This window comes from Schistocerca nitens, chromosome 7, assembly GCF_023898315.1.
Source record: "Schistocerca nitens isolate TAMUIC-IGC-003100 chromosome 7, iqSchNite1.1, whole genome shotgun sequence".
Classification (NCBI taxonomy): Eukaryota; Metazoa; Arthropoda; class Insecta; order Orthoptera; family Acrididae; genus Schistocerca; species Schistocerca nitens.
This window is the reverse complement of record NC_064620.1, coordinates 374083827-374106743: the sequence shown is the minus strand read 5'-3', so window position 1 is coordinate 374106743 and position 22917 is coordinate 374083827. Positions and strand designations below refer to the sequence as shown.

Here is a 22917-nt window from a genome sequence, read left to right as displayed (position 1 = left end):
ATTGTACATGTGATATTCATTGGACTGTTGCCTGTAAACGCATACATCAGTGCTCTTGGAAAAGAGCTGTGGCGGTGACATGGCTCTGTTGATTTGTGAAGATGGAAAAAAATTGAGATTCAAGCAGTGATTAAGTACTTCATAAAGAAAGGTATGAAAGCAAAGGACATTCATGCCGATTTCTCATATACACTGGGCACTCTGTTCCTTCATATTCAACTTTTGCCAAGTGAACAAATGAATTTAAATTTGGTTGAGAGAGCTTAGACGATGATCCTCGCAGTGGTCGACCAAGACATGACTACTCCAGAAATCATTGCAAAAGTGCACAAAACGGTCATGGAAGATTGCTGATTGAAGGTGTGAAAAATTGCTTACGCTTGCCAGATGTCATCTGAAAGGGTATATCACATTTTAACTGAAGAATTAGAAATGAAAAAATTATCTGCAAGATGGTTGCCACGACTCTTGAAGTGCACCTGCACATGTGTGCCGCCACCATGGCAAAATTACATGAACTAAGGTATGAATTGTCACCACACCCACCTTATTCACCTGATATGGCTCCGTCAGACTTCCATCCCAAAGTGATAATTTTTCTTGGTGGACGAAGATCCATTTCAAACAAAGAAATGTTAGTCGGAGTTGACAACTATTTTGCAGGCCTGGAGGAAACTCATTTTTGAGATGGGATCAAGGCACTGGAACGTAGATGGACCAAGTGCATTCATCTACAAGGAGACTACATTGAAAAATTGTAAGTAGATGGACCAAGTGCATTCATCTACAAGGAGACTACATTGAAAAATTGTAAGTACTTTTTTTTCTATTCTGTTCTGAGAACTGTTTGCCATTTTGTCAGCAAAGTAACTGATGCTGGCCAAAATAGAGAAGATATAATCGACTCCGAGCTTTCATTGGAGGACCTTAAACTCCTGCCAAGCCTAAAAAAAGTATTTTGTGCACTCTACAAGTATTCTGCTACCTGAGTAGCTGCTTCCTCTGTGTAATTCAGCACTGATCTATCGAGGTGAATCATACAATTCTCCACCCCATAACATAGGTAGGTCCGGAAATCAACAAAGACCATCACAGAATCGATGGAACCTCTGGTTCAGACACTCCACTTGATTCCAAACTGAAGCACACTGATCATTTCTGGATATGACACTGCAAATTGTAAGTTCAGCTTGCACAAGAGTGAGGTTAGCAATCTTAACAACTTCCACTAGCTTTAAATGTGAACTGAGGACTGCATCAGGAACCAAGCAACAGGCATTATTAGTGCTGACATGAGCCACATCTTGAAGGTGACTGCACCCTCCATCACTGCAGGCAAGGCCTCCTCCATGATAACTAGCAAACTGCACCCCCTCTGTGCCTGTTTGGATCTTGCTGTATGTATTATTACTAGTATTAGTAGTATACTTTTATGTATCCATGAATCTTTTGTATAAGGGTATTGGTCCTATTGTTGCATTACAGTGCAAGAACAAACAAAACATTTTTCGTATGTACAGGCATATACAAACTTACAGGTCTTGTTGGACGAGGATGGAACCGGTAGTCAGCCAAGTCCTTATAGTAGAAACCATACCAGTATTTAGGGAAATCATAGAAAACATAAATCAGAACACTCAGATGGAGTCTGAATAAAAGGCCCATCTGAGTAGAACAGCGAAAGCTCACTCGGTGTATAAATATTTCTCCATGGGTCTGGTTGAGATGCATAATTTCAGTCTGTGACTCTGGCTTGATGTATCCTTCTGTCGTATCAATTAATATTCTGAGGCAGAACTTGTCAAACTGTTATTATTATTATTATTATTATTATTATTATTATTATTTAGTGATTCTGTTTTGGCATTTCAACGTACCCTGTTTTATTAGCTTGTTTTGTTTTGTGTCAATAAGTTATGTATATGTTGTAGTATATTTTTCTAAATGATTAATGGAAAATCTCATATAAAGATGTTAAACAAATAATAACAAAGAGATAGAGGGGCTGGCCAGTACTTACCTCCGCTCAGTACAGCCGATAGATACACAAAACAGAACAGAAAATTTACATTCTTAGCGTTTGGAACTTTGTTCCTTCATCAGGGAGGAGAGAGGGGAAAAAAGGGAAGAAGGGAAAGTGGATTCAGTTACTCACAACCCAGGTTATGAAGCAACAGGGAAAGGTAAACATGGGGGTAGCAAGGATGGAGGCATGGTTGTCAGAGGGAAGCCAAAGAAATTCTACTGTTAAGTACTAGAATATCTTTGGCTTTCCTCTGACAACCATGCCTCCATCCTTGATACCCTCCGTGTTTACCTTTCCCTGTTGCTTCATAACCTGGGTTGTGAGTAATCCACTTTCCCTTCTTCCCTTTTTTCCCCTCTCTCCTCCCTGATGAAGGAACAAAGTTCCGAAAGCTAGGAATGTAAATTTTCTGTTCTGTTTTGTGTATCTATCGGCTGTACTGAGCTGAGGTAAGTACTGGCCAGCCCCTCTATCTCTTTGTTAGTAGTATATTCTTCGACACTTTGTTACTGATGCAGAGGTCTAATTGCAGCATACAAATTAAATAAATAATGAAAGAAGTGTTTATGTATTTGCACTAGAGAGCAATAAAGATAACAGCAAAAATAAAGATCATAATGTAAATTCTTCTTTACTAGCTGTAAGCCAAGAAGAGTATAAAAACAAAGATAAAACAAATCAGTAAGTGTAACTTACATTTAAGTGAAGACAGTATTGTGTATGATGAAAAGATACAAAATTCTAGAATGAATCTTTCGCTCTATTCTGAAACTTCTTGAAAAATTTAAATTAGTGACAGATAGGGATTTGAATCCAGAATTATGCATGCCTTAATGTGAAATGCTCTTACCAACAGACCTATCCAGACAATAGACGATCAGAAATGAGATCTTTATACTCAACTTACACTTGCAAATGGGGTCCTGTGACATTGTCTCAGAGCTCGCTATCACCGTACATTCAAAGACTCTACTTCCAAATCTCTGCCACTACCCATTAAACTGAAAACACATCACCTGAGTCAATTGGTGGGTGCAAGTGGACTATACCAGTGTAGAAAGGAGAGTGAGTGCACAAGTCCACATGTATAACCAAGGACTCACAGCATTGCTGCTACAGTTGCAATCACTGGGCTTGTTGGTTACTATACACCAATATAGTGACTGTTCAGATAGCAGTGAATATTGTTCTGTTTATAAGCGCATACACGCAAGCATGCAGGCACGCCCCCCCGCACACACACACTGTAGTGCCTCAAGAATTTCTGCGTCAATTCCAGGACCACTCGTCCTTCTGCTGTCTTGAACACACGATATTTTAAAAATAAGTGTGAGGGAACATACATACTGTGCAACACATGTCTGTATGTGCAGGCTGGAAAGGAGTCATGAGCAGTGACGGTCGAACGGCATCTACAAGTGTTTGCCGCTCATGCTAAGGAAGTCGTATTGGAAGAGCAAGACGTAATCATGTAGTATTCCTTGCTGTTTTAGTGTCTACGATTGTTGTTAAAGAAAAATGAACAATTGATTATAGACATTTAATTGTACTTCATGTGCTGGACTCGCTAGAAGTAAGACACATTCATAATTATGTGGTTGCAAAAACTACGCTAAAAAATGTATTTGATCAAATCTAATGCTAGAGAAATTGGTTGACTAGCAAACATTCAAATATTTATGTGAGAAATGGTGAATTAGTTCTTTGTGGAAGTTGAAATATACCAAGGCTAAACTAAAAGTATTGTACGAGTATCCACTTATTTCAAGAGTAGAGAGACAGAGAGAGTGTCTGATAAATTCCCGTAATCAGCGTAATTCTTCGGAGAAGGAGGTTTTGGAGATTGATGTAGCCAGCTATCCAGAGAAGAAGATCGGCTGTGCATATGAAGTAGGTCAACTAATGTGTGAGAGGTGTGGACTTTGCTTGCAATCAAAAGTCACACCACTTCTTATCATTACACAGTGTTAGAACATGAGGTATCTCAGGAGTAATGGTCAGTAGCCCATGTTTTTCTTGATTTGATCTATACTATACCTGTCAAAATACAGAATACAAAGAGGTTGAAGTGGAAGAGATTTGTTGTTTCACGGTATACAAGACCAAGTGCTCGTAGCTCATAAGGTATGCATTTTAGAGCCCATGTTTACTAGACATTTTTGCTGTCATACCCCTCCTCCCCTCCGATTATTGACCATTTCTCCCGGGACACCCAACATATGTATGTACATGTCTTTGTCTGTATACACAACTGTACACATGTGTATGTATATATATTTTTGTATGAATGAGTACATACAAAACTGTTTTGAATACTGCTGTAAATTTATTTTAATATTTAATCTCTCTTCAGAAAATGTGTAACAATCACGTTGACGTACGTACACTTTCAATATATTACCAAGTCTGTGATGAAAGTACAGGAAAGCAAGGGACAAGGATGAAGTGTATTCTTTAAATGGAGATTAATTGTTAAAATAAATTGACAGAAGGCTTCAAAAAAGTTATAGAAATAAATGCCAAACACACACACATGACTTACCAAATGAAAGTGCTGGTAGGTCGACAGACACACAAAATTCAAGCTTTCGCAACAAACTGTTGCCTCATCAGGAAAGAGGGAAGGAGAGGGCTTTTGGTGAAGGATTAGGTGGGTGAGGGCAATGGATTGTTCAGTTTGGAACTGGTATAGGGACTGATGGAAAGAAGGGTTGCAGCCAGAGATGGGAACTTTAAGTGTGAGGCCTTTGGGAGTTATGCCAAATGTCAGACAAGCCTGAGAAAATAAAATATGCGAGCGTAATCTTGCTAGGGTGAAGGCATGTTTGCGGAGGGAATGTAAATAAAACTTAATGGGGTCGTTGTGGGGGTGTTGTGAGGGTGACATGGTATTAGAAGGTGGAAAGTGTAACATGAGGTTGAAATGAAAATGAAAGATAAAAATATATGGGGAGAGATAAGGGTGAACTAGAAAGTAACTGGATATCTGGTATGAAAAAAGGCGAAAAAGTGTTGGTTAAGTTGATCCTGTGGTGAACTTGGGTTGGTAGACAGCGGTGTGCATGAAGGTTAGGTGGTTGTGTTGCCGCTAAAACACGTTAAAGGACGGAGAAATTCGGGAAAATTTCAAAAAAACGTGTAAATGTATTAAAGGAGTGGTGTTGTGGTGAAAGATTACGAAAATGGGGCTAACAATTGTAATAATGACGTTAAAACCTGTGGGGAGCGGCTAAAAATGATCAGTGATGTGCGAAAAACGGAAGTGGAAATAAAGTGAAAGTTATTAGAACTAGTCGAAATGGTTGTTTAATACGTGAAAGCAGCTGTTATTGAACTAGAAACGGTGGATTTTATAGCAGCGGTAGTGTTGAAAGCGGAAAATAAAAATTTTTTGGTTATGGTTTGGAAGTGGGTTACATATTATTGAGTATATATAGGCGGGATAAAATTGTATTACAGTAAAAAGGGGAAGGTGAATGTGAGACTACTGGTAAAAACAGAAAGAGAAAATAAAGAGAAAATAAGACGACAGGAAAGATTTCGAAATGCAACAGCGACAATAACAAACGTAATTGTTGGGTTCAAGTTAATGATATGGTTATAATAGAGGGGGCCCTCTCCTTCCCTCTTTCCTGATGAGGCAACAGTTTGTTGCGAAAGCTTGAATTTTGTGTGTATGTTTGTGTGTCTGTCGACCTGCCAGCACTTTCATTTGGTAAGTCACATCATCTTTGTTTTTAGATATATTTTTCCTACGTGGAATGTTTCCCTCTATTATAACCATATATATATATAAAACAAAGACGATGTGACTTACCGAACGAAAGCGCTGGCAGGTCGATAGACACACAAACACACACACAAAATTCAAGCTTTCGCAACAAACTGTTGCCTCATCAGGAAAGAGGGAAGGAGAGGGAAAGACGAAAGGATGTGGGTTTTAAGGGAGAGGGTAAGGAGTCATTCCAATCCCGGGAGCGGAAAGACTTACCTTAGGGGGAAAAAAGGACGGGTATGCACTCACACACACACACATATCCATCCACACATATACAGACACAAGCAGACATATTTAAAGACAAAGAGTTTGGGCAGAGATGTCAGTCGAGGCGGAAGTGCAGAGGCAAAGATGATGTTGAATGACAGGTGAGGTGTGAGTGGCGGCAACTTGAAATTACCAACAAACACTGTCTGCCTGTGTCCATTCATGCGAATGGACAGTTTGTTGCTGGTCATTCCCACATAGAATGCATCACAGTGTAGGCAGGTCAGTTGGTAAATCACGTGGGTGCTTTCACACGTGGCTCTGCCTTTGATCATGTACACCTTCCGGGTTACAGGACTGGAGTAGGTGGTGGTGGGAGGGTGCATGGGACAGGTTTTACACCGGGGGCGGTTACAAGGATAGGAGCCAGAGGGTAGGGAAGGTGGTTTGGGGATTTTATAGGGACGAACTAACAGGTTACGAAGGTTAGGTGGACGGCGGAAAGACACTCTTGGTGGAGTGGGGAGGATTTCATGAAGGATGGATCTCATTTCAGGGCAGGATTTGAGGAAGTCGTATCCCTGCTGGAGAGCCACATTCAGAGTCTGGTCCAGTCCCGGAAAGTATCTTGTCACAAGTGGGGCACTTTTGTGGTTCTTCTGTGGGAGGTTCTGGGTTTGAGGGGATGAGGAAGTGGCTCTGGTTATTTGCTTCTGTACCAGGTCGGGAGGGTAGTTACGGGATGTGAAAGCTGTTGTCAGGTTGTTGGTGTAATGGTTCAGGGATTCCGGACTGGAGCAGATTCGTTTGCCACGAAGACCTAGGCTGTAGGGAAGGGACCGTTTGATGTGGAATGGGTGGCAGCTGTCATAATGGAGGTACTGTTGCTTGATGGTGGGTTTGATGTGGACGGACGTGTGAAGCTGGCCATTGGACAGTTGGAGGTCAACGTCAAGGAAAGTGGCGTGGGATTTGGAGTAGGACCAGGTGAATCTGATGGAACCAAAGGAGTTGAGGTTGGAGAGGAAATTGTGGAGTTCTTCACTGTGAGTCCAGATCATGAAGATGTCATCAATAAATCTGTACGAAACTTTGGGTTGGCAGGCCTGGGTAACCAAGAAGGCTTCCTCTAGGTGACCCATGAATAGGTTGGCATACGAGGGGGCCATCGTGGTACCCATGGCTGTTCCCTTTAATTGTTGGTATGTCTGGCCTTCAAAAGTGAAGTAGTTGTGGGTCAGGATGAAGCTGGCTAAGGTAATGAGGAAAGAGGTTTTAGGTAGTGTGGCAGGTGAGCGGCATGAAAGGAAATTCTCCATTGCAGCGAGGCCCTGGACGTGCGGAATATTTGTGTATAAGGAAGTGGCATCAATGGTTACAAGGATGGTTTCCGGGGGTAACAGATTGGGTAAGGATTCCAGGCGTTCGAGAAAGTGGTTGGTGTCTTTGATGAAGGATGGGAGACTGCATGTAATGGGTTGAAGGTGTTGATCTACGTAGGCAGAGATACGTTCTGTGGGGGCTTGGTAACCAGCTACAATGGGGCGGCCGGGATGATTGGGTTTGTGAATTTTAGGAAGAAGGTAGAAGTTAGGGGTGTGGGTTGTCAGTGGGGTCAAGAGGTTGATGGAGTCAGGTGAAAGGTTTTGTAGGGGGCCTAAGGTTCTGAGGATTCCTTGAAGCTCCGCGTGGACATCGGGAATGGGATTACCTTGGCAAACTTTGTATGTGGTGTTGTCTGAAAGCTGACGCAGTCCCTCAGCCACAGCATGAATGGACACAGGCAGACAGTGTTTGTTGGTAATGAGGATCACCCTGTGGCTAAACATGCCTTGGTGCACGGCCAGCACATCTTGGCGCAGTGTTACACCGTCCGGGTTATCTGGATACTTCCCACCAACACCAACCTATCCGAACTCCGGAGATGGGAACTTGCTCTTCAATATATCCTCTCTTCCCGTTACCCACCAGGCCTCAATCTCCGCTAATTTCAAGTTGCCGCCACTCATACCTCACCTGTCATTCAACATCATCTTTGCCTCTGCACTTCCGCCTCGACTGACATCTCTGCCCAAACTCTTTGTCTTTAAATATGTCTGCTTGTGTCTGTATATGTGTGTGTGTGTGTGTGTGTGTGTGTGTGTGTGTGTGTGTGTGTGTGTGCACGCGCGCGCGCGAGTGCATACCCGTCCTTTTTTCCCCATAAGGTAAGTCTTTCCGCTCCCTTAAAACCCACATCCTTTCGTCTTTCCCTCTCCTTCCCTCTTTCCTGATGAGGCAACAGTTTGTTGCGAAAGCTTGAATTTTGTGTGTATGTTTGTGTGTCTGTTGACCTGCCAGCGCTTTCGTTCGGTAAGTCACATCATCTTTGTTTTTAGATATATTTTTCCCATGTGGAATGTTTCCCTCTATTATATTAGAAACATATAATTATAATCATTTGTAATCAATAACAACGCTGCATGGCTGTGTAAAACATGCAGTTGCCTCGTATTACATTATATGCTGCTGCTTTGTATTATAAAGCAACTACAAATCGTCCAAACATGCCGTTTTATATATATATATATATATATATATATATATATATATATATAATGTAGTTGTGTAGATAAAGAAAAATGTACGCACCAAGTGTTGGCAAGAGAAAACGTAAGAGTTCAGGAAATGTACAAGGTTTTGGAGCCAGTGGCTGCTTCTTTTGTTGGCAGAAAGGTTGAAGGGAAAGGAAGAGGGATGAAGGAGAGAGCCTGGTGAGGTTTAGGAAATGGGAACAGTTACGGGAAAGTCTTCTAGAAACAAGGTCAGGGGAGACTTACTGGATGGCATGAGAAGGAAGACAGACACCAAGTATCTTGTTCCAGAGCTTGCTCTTGTGATCTCGGTGCCTGTTTCACCACATGTGCCATGTGGGGTTTCCTCTCTAACACCAGTTTTTCATAACTACACAGTTGGGAAGTGGCATTACAACATGTTCTTGGTTCTCATCATCCACGTGGCCTCAATTTACATTAATTTCTTCGGTCTCAACATTTCTTTTCAGTAGCTATTCCCATCTTAATTCCATTATAGTTTTATACCTTTTATTTTCTGTCCTGTCTGTCTGTCTTGCAATCGTATACACTGCATCACTTACTTTTCATCTTACACCTCCACAGTCTCACAAAAGACAGCTTCGTTAGAGACCATTTGATCCTGGCAATCTGTCATTTTGATGTCACTGTTACTTTTGCACTCGGCTTCCATACTAAGTCACAAGTAGGCTCACCCCAGCATGCTTTAGTTGAAGAGAATGAGTCAACAAGTAGGAAGTGACCACAACACCACCCTTCTCAGGCTTTTCATACTCATGGAATTACAGCAGGAAGTCAAAAAGCTAGTATAACAGAGACATAACAGCAGTGCCTTGATTTCTGGTATATGCAATTCTCAACATTAAACTCGTACTTGCTCTGTTTGTGATCTGTACTAGACATAACTCTCAATCCACCATGACAGCTTCAATTCTACCAATACTCTCTCCTACAAAATTGCATGTTCATTTGTACACTTGGCCTAATACACATCTAGCAGATGTTTACAGTTAGAATATTAAACTTGGTCGCAGTGTATCAAAAATGTATTTATAAAAATAGGGACTGTTTTTCATTTTAGTTCTCTTCACTCATTAAAGAGGTATTAACAATATTGCCATTTGTTTTTCACTGGGTGTGATGTATTGAAATTAAGGAAGAACATCAATTGTACAATTTATCAGGGAAATAGAAACCCAGTTAGCAGAAGCACAAGCTGAGTTGGTCACTACCCAGGCAGCACGGGATGCAGCCAGGCGGCAGCTTAATAAAGCCATGAAGTTTGCTGAGGAATTGGTTGCAGAGCAAGAGTCACTGATGCGGCAGCTGCAGCGCAAGCAACAGGAGACTCGCTCAATGGCTGAAATTGGTTCCACCATTGTCAGCCGTATGGGGTCACTTAAAGATAAGCTTGAGGTATGTGTGAATTTATTGATGCCCAAATAAAAGAATTTTAATTTCTGCAGTATTTATTTTCTGTTCAAACATGATGAGCAATATTTCAAATTAAACTAGGATTAGAGTTCTCCATTTAGACAAATCTGCCAATAGCTGGAATGGTAGTTTCTCACTTCAAAAGCTTTCCTGTCAGTCCATGTTTACTTTTCAGTTGGCTTTCTCAAAAATGTGTACATAATGCATTTTAATTGCTTCTTATTTTACAATTGATGAACATTTTCCCTAGAATTTCATATCAGCAGTTGTATTTCAAATTCATTTCTTGATATTTCTATGAAATTTCTACTGTGGTTCAACCATTTGTCGGCCACTTGACATTATTTTCATTATTACTGTTACCATTATTTCCTTAAAAGAATCATTTTTTGTTGCTCTAGCAAACAAAAGAAGTTTTATTTGTGGTTCATCGTTCTCTCTTCATCTAATCCAGCATTTTTTTTCATTTTTGAGTTATTAATTTCTACAAGATATTCCTTCAGTTATGGCTGTACCAAGATTCCGATGTCACAAGGATAGAGAGGGAGGGGGAGGGGGGGTCCAGAAAAATGTAAACCCTCATTGATAGTTAATGTCTTTGGAACAAAATGACGTATTATTGCAATTTTATGTGGTAGCATAGTCCATTGTTTTCCCAACGGATCATGGTGCGTGTTTTCCAGCAGATGACAGTGTGAATGAAGTAAGATTGTCATTTGAGAAACACAAGACCATGTTGAAGTGGTACTGGAAGTATGAAAACATAATGGAGGTACAATGGCAGCGGCATAATGTGTACAAAACTCAGCCACGAATACATACAGCAATTTATCATATTCGGGACAAATTTGAAGTCAACAGTACTGTTCAGGCTGACCAAAAACATCAACAAGCCAGCTTCCAAAGCTGCTTTGTTGCAACATTTCACTAGATCATCTCAAAAATCTGTGAAGCAGGGTGCACAAGAAAGTGGGGTAAGCCAATCAAGTGTACAACAAATTCTGAAGGCTGCAAAGTGCAAAGTCTAAATTCCAAGATCGCTGCTCGCTTTGAACAAGGAGAACCTGGATCAAAGTGTGGAATACTAAGAGTGGTTTGAAGGCCTGCTTTGTGAGGATGAACAGTTTTGCAGGGGGATCTGACAAGGCACAATTCAAACTAAACAGTAGTGTAAACTGCCACAACTGCATGTACTGTGCTCCTAAAAATCCTCACGTTCATGTGGACAAACAAGGGAATCTACCAGATGTTTTTTTTTTTTTTTTTTTTTTTTTTTTTTTTTTTTTTTTTTTTTGTGGTTTTAGGGCGCAAAACTGCTATGGTCATTAGCGCCCGGTCCGTGACTGAGGAAATAATAAAAACTGAAAATGGAAAACAGCAAAAATGGGAACGAAACTCAAATAATTGGAGACACTAAAAGCAGAAACAAGGCTTAAAAGTCCACTACAGAGAGGGGTTGATGGTCCCCGATAAAACTTCAAATGACTGACGTCATTTCACTGTCACTAATAAACTGGAGAATGCGGTCGGCTGAGCGCGTGTCATCTGCTAAAATCGACGATAGATCAGGCGATAGCTGGAGACGGGAGCGTAACGGATTAAAATAGGGGCATTCAATTAAAAGGTGTCTTACCGTCCACAGCTGAGAGCAGTGGGGACAGAGTGGGGGAGGATCGCCGCTTAAAAGATGTCGATGGCTAAAAAGACAGTGCCCTATCCGGAGTCTAGCTAAAATCACCTCCTCCCGACGACGCGTTCGGGAGGAAGAGGTCCAAGCGCAAGGAAGGGCTTTCACTTCCCGCAATTTATTTCGGGGAAGTGTTGACCAATGTTCAAGCCATAAATGGGCAACTTTGCGACATAAACCGCTCTGTAGATCGGTGAAGGGAAGCGACTGAATAGCTGGCCGGGGAAGAGAGACTGCAGCCTTGGCCGCTATATCGGCCGCCTCATTCCCACAGATACCAGCGTGTCCCGGGAGCCAGAGGAACGCCACCGAGACGCCCCCCAGGTGGAGCGAGCGCAGACAGTCCTGAATCCGGTGGACCAGAGGGTGCACAGGATAAAGAGATTGGAGACTGAGGAGAGAGCTGAGAGAATCCGAGCAGATTACGTACTGTATACACTGATGGCGGCGGATGTAGTGGACAGCCTGGAGAACAGCGAAAAGCTCCGCAGTATAAACCTACACCCAACGATGTTTTCGAGCCGTCGGTGTAAACAAAGGTGGCGTCCGTCATTTGTGCACATAGAGCAGCAAATGCCCGACGATAAACAAGTGAAGGTGTACCTTCCTTGGGAAATTGACAAAGATCACGGAGCAGACAGATCCGGGGACGGAGCCAAGGCGGTGCTGTACCCCAAGTTGTCAAGAAGGTTTTAGGAAAGTGGAAGGAAAGAGAATGGAGCAGTTGACGGAAGCGGACTCCCGGGGGTAGTAGGGAGGAGGAGCGGCCTGCATACCCTACATCAAAGGAGGCGTCGAAAAAAGGGTCATGGGCTGGATTAGCAGGCATGGAAGACAGATGGCTAGCATAACGGCTCAGAAGGACCGCTCGCCGATTGGACAGCGGAGGTTCAGCAGTCTCAGCATAAAGGCTTTCCACAGGGCTAGTGTAAAAAGCTCCAGACGCTAAACGTAATCCACGGTGGTGGATAGAGTCGAGACGCCGAAGAATAGACGGCCGAGCAGAGGAGTAGACTATGCTTCCATAGTCCAATTTCGAGCGCACTAAGGCGCGATAGAGGCGGAGAAGGACCACTCGGTCCGCTCCCCAGGAGGTACCATTCAGGACACGGAGGGTGTTGAGCGTTCGCAGACAGCGAGCCGAAAGATAGGAAACGTGGGAGGACCAGCACAGTTTTCTGTCAAACATAAGACCCAAGAATTTAGTGACGTCTGAAAACGGAAGGTTCACAGGACCTAGATGTAAGGAGGGCGGAAGAAACTCCTTACGTCGCCAAAAATTAATACAAACGGTCTTACTGGGAGAAAAACTGAAGCCGGTTTCGAGGCTCCAAGAGTGGAGGCGATCGAGACATCCTTGAAGACGGCGTTCAAGAAGGCTGGTCCGTTGAGAGCTGTAGTAGATCGCAAAATCGTCTACAAAGAGGGAGCCCGAGACGTCAGGAAGGAGACAATCCATAATTGGATTTATAGCGATGGCAAACAGTACAACACTCAGCACGGAGCCCTGGGGTACCCCGTTTTCTTGAGAGAAAGTACGGGAGAGAGTAGTGTTCACCCGCACCCTAAATGTTCGCTCTGCCGTAAATTCGCGAAGAAAAAGGGGCAGCCGGCCTCGAAAGCCCCAAGAGAACAGTGTGCGGAGGATGCCTGTCCTCCAACAGGTATCGTATGCTCTCTCCAGATCAAAAAATATTGCTACCGTTTGGCGTTTCCGGAGAAAATTGTTCATGATATAAGTGGAGAGAGCAACAAGATGGTCAACTGCAGAGCGATGCTTTCGGAATCCGCATTGGGCAGGTGTTAAAAGACTGCGTGATTCCAGCCACCAAGCTAAACGGTAATTCACCATACGCTCCAAAATCTTACAGACACTACTCGTGAGAGAAATGGGGCGATAGCTAGAGGGGAGATGTTTGTCCTTTCCAGGTTTCGGAATGGGAACGACGATAGCTTCCCGCCATCGTCTGGGAAAGGTACTGTCGGTCCAATTTCGATTATAAAGGCGAAGGAGGTAACGCAGACTATGGGTTGATAAATGCAGCAACATTTGGACATGGACACCATCCGATCCAGGGGCGGAGGAGCGAGAAGAAGAGAGGGCATGTTGGAGTTCCCGCATGGAGAAAACAGTATTGTAGCTTTCGCGATTTTGAGAGAAAGCAAGAGGTCGCACTTCCGCTGCACGTTTCTTCGGGAGAAACGCTGGCGGGTAATGTGAAGAGCTCGAAATCTCAGCAAAGTGCTGACCCAATGAGTTAGAAATTGCGACGGGGTCCACTAAGGTATCATGCGCGACAGTGAGCCCAGAGACCGGGGAGAAACTAGGCGCGCCTGAGAACCGTCGAAGCCGACTCCAAACTTCCGAGGAGGGAGTGAAGGTGTTAAAGGAGCTAATAAAGAATTGCCAGCTTGCCTTCTTGCTATCGCGGATGACGCGACGGCATCGCGCACGGAGTTGCTTATAGCGGATACAGTTTGCCAAAGTAGGATGGTGACGGAAAATGCGAAGAGCACGTCGCCGCTCACGGATTGCGTCACGGCATGCCTCGGTCCACCAAGGAACTGGGGGGCGCCGGGGCAATTCGGAGGTGCGTGGTATTGAACGTTCCGCAGCTGTAAGAATAACGTCGGTAAAATGTGTGACCTCATCGTCGACGCTGGGAAAGCGACGGTCATCGAATGTCGCTAGAGACGAAAAAAGTGTCCAATCGGCTTGGGCAAACTTCCAGCGTCGCGGGCGCATATATGGCAGTTGAGGCTGCAGCCTAAGGACACATGGAAAGTGGTCACTCGAGTGTGTATCATCAAGGGCGAACCATTCGAAGCGCCGAGCAAGCGGAACAGTACCGATCGCAAGGTACAAATGAGAGAAATTTGTCGTGGAGGCAGACAAAAACGTGGGGACCCCAGTGTTGAGGCAAACTAGATCCGCTTGGTGGAAGACGTCTAGCAATAGGGAGCCACGTGGACAAGGATGTGGAGATCCCCAAAGCGGGTGGTGGGCATTGAAGTCCCCAACCAGCAAATAGGGGGGTGGAAGCTGACCAAGAAGATGAAGGAGATCAGCTCGTGCGATCGGTGTGGATGATGGAATGTATACAGTACAAAGAGAGAACGTGTATCCAGAAAGGGAAAGACAGACGGCGACAGCTTGGAAGGAACTGTCTAAGGGGATTGGATGATAATGGAGAGTATCATGGAGAAGAATCATGAGTCCTCCATGGGCTGGAGTGCCTTCCACAGAGGGGAGGTCATATCGGACGGACTGAAAATGAGGGAGAACAAAGCGGTCATTAGGACGCAGCTTTGTTTCCTGAAGACAGAAGATGACCGGCGAGTAGGATCGTAAGAGGATCGACAATTCATCCCGATTGGCTCGAATGCCGCGGATATTCCAGTGGATAATGGACATAGGGTGAACAGAAAATGGAGGAATGTGACCAAGGGTGCTGTCAACTCAACGACTGCTCAGAGCTTGCGACCGACAGCATGGAATGGCATTCAGCCGAAGGCAGAAGATCCTGATCCATAGGTTGGTCAGGAGCAGCTCCTGCCACCAGCGATCGGCCGGTTGACCGGCCACCAGCAGTGCGCCTCGGCGACACAGAAGACGGCCGCGGGCGATTTCCGCCAGGTGGCGCTGTGGATGGGACACGCCTTGGCGGAGAAGGAGAGGAACTGGGTTTCTTTGTAGCCTTCTTGGAAGTATGAGGTTTAGAGGAAGGAGGAACCGATGGTGGTGAAGTTGCCGTACGTAAAAACTCTTCACGAGTATGCTCTTTCTTCGAAGACTTGGTGTCTGACTTTTGGGCTCGAGATTTAGCAGAACCCGACGAAGGGTGAGCCAAAGAGTGGGCAGGCGAAAGTAGTGAAGTTGAACGGGCGATCTTTGCGCTGGCCGATCGGACGACCGTGGCACTAAAGGTGAGGTCGCAAGTCTGCGTGGCCGCCTCCTTTGTTGGCCGAGGAGAAGCAAGGACAGTGCTGTATTTGCCTGTCTGAGGCACGGTGGGCTGTCGACTGGCGAATAATTTCCGAGCAGCAAAGGTCGACACCTTTTCCTTCACTCTTATCTCCTGGATGAGCTTTTCGTCCTTAAAAACTGGGCAATCTCTAGAGGAAGCAGCGTGGTCACCCATACAGTTGATGCAGCGAGGGGATGGAGGTGGACAAGCACCCTCATGGGCATCCCAGCCACACGTAACACATTTGGCCGGATTAGAACAGGACTGGCTGGTGTGATTGAATCGCTGGCACCGATAGCAACGCGTAGGGTTTGGGACGTAAGGACGAACGGAAATTATCTCATAGCCTGCTTTGATTTTCGATGGGAGTTGCACTTTGTCAAATGTCAAAAAGACAGTGCGGGTTGGAATGATCTTCGTGTCAACCCTTTTCATAACCCTATGAACAGCCGTTACGCCCTGGTCTGACAGGTAGTGCTGAATTTCTTCGTCAGACAGTCCATCGAGGGAGCGTGTATAAACTACTCCACGCGAGGAATTTAAGGTACGGTGCGGTTCCACCCGGACAGGGAAAGTGTGTAGTAGTGAGGTACGCAGCAATTTTTGTGCCTGGAGGGCACTGTGTGTTTCTAACAACAGGGACCAATCGGCACTTTCGGAAGGTATCAGCTCGGGTAATCACCCCTCCCTGGGCCTGGCCGTTACCAGGGGGTACGTACGTGTCCTACCTGTCTACCCGGGGCGGGGAATTACGCGTTACCCCGTCACCGGCTACGCATGGAAGTGCGTGGGTCGGCCTTCAGACACGCACAGGGAGGAAGAAAGAGAAAGGGAAAGGGAAAGGAAAAAAGAGGTCTCAAACGCCGCAGCGGAGAAAAGGGTAGAGAGAAGAGGTAAGGAAAAGAGAAGGACAAAGGAAGAACGAAGACTTACAAGTAAGGAAGGCGAAGAATGTAGTACATTTACAAGCGTCCGTCTCCGGACGTAGGCACAAACCTACCAGATGTTAATGGGTGTGGTCTCTCATCACTCAGTTTGCTTGGCCCTTTCTTCTTTGAAGGTACCATAACTGGTGAAGTGTATTGTTATATGCAGCAAACATTGATTTTACCTGCCATCTGAAATGTGTTTGGAAATAAAGGATTTTACCATCAACAAGATGGTGCTCTGGCTCACTTCCACAGAGATGTCCGAGCGTACTTGGATGAAATCTACCTGGACAGTGGGCTGTTGAGTACTTGCCACTATCTCCAGACCTCACACCTCTTGACTTCTACCTATGGGGGAGGTTGAAAAATGAAGTTTATCAACAGAAGCCAGCTACACTGAATGAGCTACAAGAAACCATGAAGGCATCCTGTTGTGGCTATCACACTTTCAACAATTCAACAGCATCAATGGTGTTTGGCTTCTAATGGGAGTCACTTTGAACACATAAAATAACTTTCATCCCATGCAAATTTTGTTCCATTAATATTGACTATCAAAGAGTGTCTACATTTTTGTGGACCCCTCTGTATTTTATTATCAAATGTAACTGCTAATCAACAAATACTTAATCATAATTTTTAATAAGAATAATATATTTTTACTTTTAATTTCTTATTGCATGAAAATAAATTAAAATTTGATATGGAAATGCAAAAAGCTTTATTAAAAAGATGTGTAAAATGTTTGTATATAAGGACCTGCCCAGATGCCCGCACACGTTAGCATACTGCTTCCAGTATTTGGGGAGGCATGCCAGCCCCAGATCAGCTCCACTCAGTGGACTAACGACTAGTGCTGGTGTGCCAGACAGCCTGGGTGTGGCTTTTAGGCAGTTTCCCACTTTTGACTACGTGAAATCTGTGCTGGTACCCATGTTCTGCCTCAGTTACTGATTTCAAACATTCAGAAAATGTTAGCACACTTTCATATGAGATAATGCTGGGCAGAGATTGTTGGGGTACACAAATTTCATCCTAGGGGAAAGGCTGTGGTGATAGGAAGGGCATCTGGCAACCTCTACCACTAAAGTTGCCAAAACTGAAAATTAACAAGCTGATCCCATGAAGATACAGGATGATGGCAAGGAAAACAAAGAAAAATAATATAAAAATTATATAGTGTTTAATCTCTAGAAATAAGGAATTATTTTATTTCCTATTTGATGTTTCACTGTTTTGTGCCAAATTTGAATTTATCATTGAATACATTGTCATATTATTACTAATTGAAAAGAAAAAGTTACTTTTTGTTAAAGGTTGTGATTCGGTATGTGTTGATTAGCATTTTAATTTAATAGTAAATGTAGAACCAAAATAAAGGTAAAATAAAAAAGTTGCTGCTAGTAGGAATTGAAGTAGCAACCTCGTGATTATGAGACTAGAATGTGTGTGCACAACTACTAGTTAGAAAATTCAAAATGTGTGCTTAACAGCACTAGAAATATGCAAAGGTGGTTTTTTCAGTGTTTTTTGAGAAGCATATTGTACTCTTTTAGTGCTTTCAGGCGCTGACCTTCAAATCCTCCAAGTATGAAGAAAATCAAAGAGATCATCTTGCTAATCTTCATTTCCTTTGATAACTGGTTAAGTCAATTGCCCAGTTGTTTTCATACTCTGACCACAATATTAGCCACACTATTCTTACAAAAACAAAAATTTGCAAATTAAAACTGCAGTTAGCGGCATATGTAGACATAAATGAAAAATGACAGATTTCTTAATTTTTGCTTGAATAATAACCTCTCCTACTGATTGATGGAACCTGTGGTTCCAAAACTATATGTTATTACCATTTAAATAATGAAAGGACTGAAAATAGAAACTCTTCATATATTTGAGACGTTAACTGTTCAGTAGGCTCACATACAAGACTAGAAATAATGCTGAGCTTCCAGCTACATTGTCCCATCAGGCTACATTGTACCAGCACTGCATCCTGACTGTCCATTGTGTTTTTGTGTGTGTGTGTGGGGGGGGGAGTCATCTTTTGTTTTCTTCTGTCTCCTTGCTGGTAAGTGAAATTTTCTCCTGTCCTTAGACCTGGATGAAACTTCAGAAATTACTTGTCTCTGTGGTCCCATTATAGGTATGTCAAGCAGATACCCAGCTGCTTTTGCAGTAGCTTTTTTCCCCACACACCTGCTTCATTCCAGGTAGAACTTGTGCATGTGCTGACAGAACAGACACCATTCATACCTACAATTCATTAATGTTGCATATCAGACTGGAACTAACCAGGTAGGGTGGCAACAGAAGTTCCAAATAAGCACAGTACAGTTTATCTTAGGTTTGTTTACTAAATCATGGAGATCTCGTCAAACTCCACTGGCAGATGCTTTAAAAGGGAAAACCACATATCCTGGCTGTTCTCTATTTTCAGTACATGTTCCTGTAATTTTATGGTGTCACCAGTGGGTTTCTATCTATTTATTCATTTTCTCTGAAAATTAAGTATTGTGGGATAAAAACACTTGCATATTGGGATTATGGACATCAGAACCACAAAACTGTTACTTCAAAAACATATACCTTAACAGCACATTGGGTTGTTCATGTTTCTGTCTGTCTTTTACAGTAGTGGTTGTTTTTTTAAGCTGTTTTTCATGTTCAACTTATAAGAGGTTTTTATATTGCTTTATTTTCTGTGAAACAAAAAACTTAGCAGTTCTAAATGAGAAAATATCTCAAATCCCAACAGTTCCATTTTAAGCCTCATATTTATGAGTGATAAATAACAAGATGGAATCCTCAAAACATATTTATTGTAGTGAAAGAATTCCAGATTTAACATGCCCATTTGTCTTACCATTTTAAAACATTTGCTAGCATCTGAGGAGGCAATCATCAGTAGCTTGATCTTTTATCCAGATTTGATGTCACAAGAGAATCGAGTGTATTTTATTTGGGGATGCCATTGTGAAAAATTTTGTAATCAGATACACCATTTAGTACAGTGAACTAAAAATTGTAAACCTTGTTTATTAAAAATATATTTACAGTCAGTCCAGAAAGGAGCATGGCAGGAACTTGACCACGTTGAACAACGTATAAGGCAGCAGCAAGAAGGAGTTACACAAATGAAGCAAGACTATCAACGTGAGTTAATGAGATTACGTACATTGCTGCAACAAAAGGAAACTATCATCAGCCAGCTGCAGTTTGAAAAAAGGTGAGAGATTTAGTAGTTCTTTTTGTGTAGTTAACAGTAGACACTTATAAAATAAAAATTTTTGTGGCTTTTGACTAGTGATAATAACAGTAATATTTGATCCATTAATTTGAATGTGTGGCGTCTGTACTTTCTGACATCTCTGAATGAACAGACGTCACATGGTATCTGCAGCTGTGATACATATTATGCAAATTGGAGGTGTAAGGTGGAGAAAGGAAAGGAACTAATGATATTCACTGCATGGAAACTTTCTGGGGAATGAGTGGCCACCCTGGTGGCTCAGTGGTTAAGACAACTGCCTAATTTGCAGGAGATCTTGGACTCGAGTCCCAGTCCAGCGCACATTTCACTCGTCACTGCTGATTCTGCATAAAGTCCAAACACAGCTGATATCACCAGTTCCTTTCCTTTTCTTTCCTTCCTCCCCCATGGTGGTATCTGTTCTTTCAGATTTTCCAAAAGAACAGACACCACATGTTCATACACTTGATATGTCTCAAATTGCTATGAATCAACAACCATCAGTGTAAATGCACATTAAGACTGACATCCAGTGGAATCTGAAATTAATGAGCATGGAGGACTTGGACGGAGACTGTGGGTAAGTGGTGGTGCTAGGTGAGAATGTGAGTCAGCTGAGGAGCATACTGAGATAGTCCGCACATTTGAAATTAGCACTGTATCCTGGTGGTGCAGTGGTTAATGCAGCTGCCTAGTAAGCAGGAGAGCCTGGGTTCACGTCCCAGTCTGGCATACATTTTCACTCATTGTTGCTGATTCTGCATGAACTCCTGATACAGCTGACATCATCAGTTCCTTTCCTTTCCTTTCCTTTCTGTCCCCCTCCACCTTCAATTTACATTAACAAGCTATGTTGTTTACAGTCTTTTCAGGAGAACTTTGTGAGATTTCCATACATCCACATTCCTCAAATATTTTGGGGTAACTCTTCCCATTCTAAAAGGATATTTTTGGCTCAGAAATGGGCAGTTCGGGTAATAAGTGGTGTAAGTTTACGAATCTCTTGTTGATCCCTGTTCACGAGTCTGGGTATTTTGACATTGGCCTCTCAGTATATATATATATATATATATATATATATATATATATATATATATATATATATATATATATAAAAAACAGAGGGAAACATTCCACGTGGAAAAAATATATCTAAAAAGAAAGATGATGAGACTTACCAAACAAAAGCGCTGGCAGGTCGATAGACACACAAACAAACACAAATATACACACAAAATTCAAGCTTTCGCAACAAACTGTTGCCTCATCAGGAAAGAGGGAAGGAGAGGGAAAGACGAAAGGATGTGGGTTTTAAGGGAGAGGGTAAGGAGCCATTCCAATCCCGGGAGCGGAAAGACTTACCTTAGGGGGAAAAAAGGACAGGTATACACTCGCACACACACACATATCCATCCACACATACAGACACAAGCAGACATATTTAAATATGTCTGCTTGTGTCTGTATGTGTGGATGGATATGTGTGTGTGTGCGAGTGTATACCTGTCCTTTTTTCCCCCTAAGGTAAGTCTTTCCGCTCCCGGGATTGGAATGGCTCCTTACCCTCTCCCTTAAAACCCACATCCTTTCGTCTTTCCCTCTCCTTCCCTCTTTCCTGATGAGGCAACAGTTTGTTGCGAAAGCTTGAATTTTGTGTGTATATTTGTGTTTGTTTGTGTGTCTATCGACCTGCCAGCGCTATTCCTTACTGTCATTTCTTGTTAACAACATTAGCTTAGTCCCAAGAATAAGCAGCTTTCACTCAGTTAATACTCAGCAGAAATCAAACCTGCATTTCAATCAGACTTCCTTAACTCTTTTGCAGCAAGGTGTGCAGTATACTACTGCATCCATTTTCAATAAGCTACCACTCAAATTCAAAAATTTTAGTAGTAATCCATACGCTTTCAAATCAAAACTGAAGAGTTTCCTCATGGGTCGCTCCTTCTATTCTGTCAAGGAGTTCCTTGAAAAATTAAGCTGATTCTTGTATTGTTGATTGTGTTTACTAAAACTTATGGACTGACTTTTTTCAGGTTCATAAACATTTTATTTTTATCTGTTATTACTTTTATGTTGTAATTTCATGTACTGTCATGTTCCATGACCTTGGAGATTTGCTCCTTAACTTGGTCCTACGGAACTTTAAATAAATAAGATATACTAAATGACGGTAATATTTGTATGACAGTTTACAACAGTCTCTCTAAATTTGACTTGAGTTTTTCGTGCAAAATGATTTGTGTGGGTTGTGAATATTAATTTTGCAAATAGAAAATCAGGAGTTTAGAACAAGAAATTTCAGTAAATATTCAGTCATTTAAAAAAAAATAAAAAAAAAAAACAGAAATTTAGAAACAGCAAATTCGACATCATTCAAGTTTCACAGCAGCAATGAAACATTGTACTCGTAATAATAATAATAATAATAAGAAGAAGAAGAAGAAGAAGAAGAGAAACGGACTTGGAAGTAAGAAATAAAACCTTAAGATTAACAAGACATGATGCAGCAAAACTTGAATTAATAAATTTCAGGAAACTTCTCATGCATAATACTGGTGTTTTCTATATTGAACCTACAGTTCTTTTTTTCCTCTCACAGCTCATACTTTTTAGTCACTTTTAAATGAATGTCCTCATAAAAAGTTGTGGAGAATAAAATGTAGTTATTATTTCTATTAAGGAAGATTTTTGTTTTACTTTGCAGCAAAGCAGAAGAAAGCCTGGAACTGATATGGCAGAAAGGAAACACAGACAACTCCCCAAAAGATTCCTTGAAACATGTCAATTTCCTTCCTGATACAGATGATGCTTTTCATAATAGTAACAGTTAGCTGTTATAGCTCTCATAATTATGCTTTGTTTGTATCATAATATAGTCATAATAAAAATGTCACATTCGCTTTTACATCCTAGTCATTTTAAGATTTGTGACATTCGAGTGAGCAGTTAAGCACAGTGCATTTTGTTGTGAAAATCTTATACCAAAGAAAATAAGGTTTATTTAAATTACTTGTTTACAAATTTGAATATTTCAAGCTCTATGTACATCAGTATGATTA

The 22917-nt window shown here is 42.3% G+C and overlaps 1 protein-coding gene across 1 annotated transcript in view; it reads left to right on the top strand.

The window, feature by feature from the left end:
- LOC126195814 (centrosomal protein of 89 kDa-like) overlaps positions 1-22901 on the top strand; it is a 126199-nt gene extending 103298 nt beyond the window's left edge. Inside the window, exons 9-11 of the mRNA XM_049934455.1 lie at positions 9769-10000; positions 19662-19831; positions 22563-22901. Of these exons, the coding sequence (XP_049790412.1) occupies positions 9769-10000; positions 19662-19831; positions 22563-22689 (529 nt within the window). The 3' untranslated portion in view covers positions 22690-22901. The remainder of the gene's footprint in view (positions 1-9768; positions 10001-19661; positions 19832-22562) is intronic.
- Positions 22902-22917: the final 16 nt, after the last annotated feature.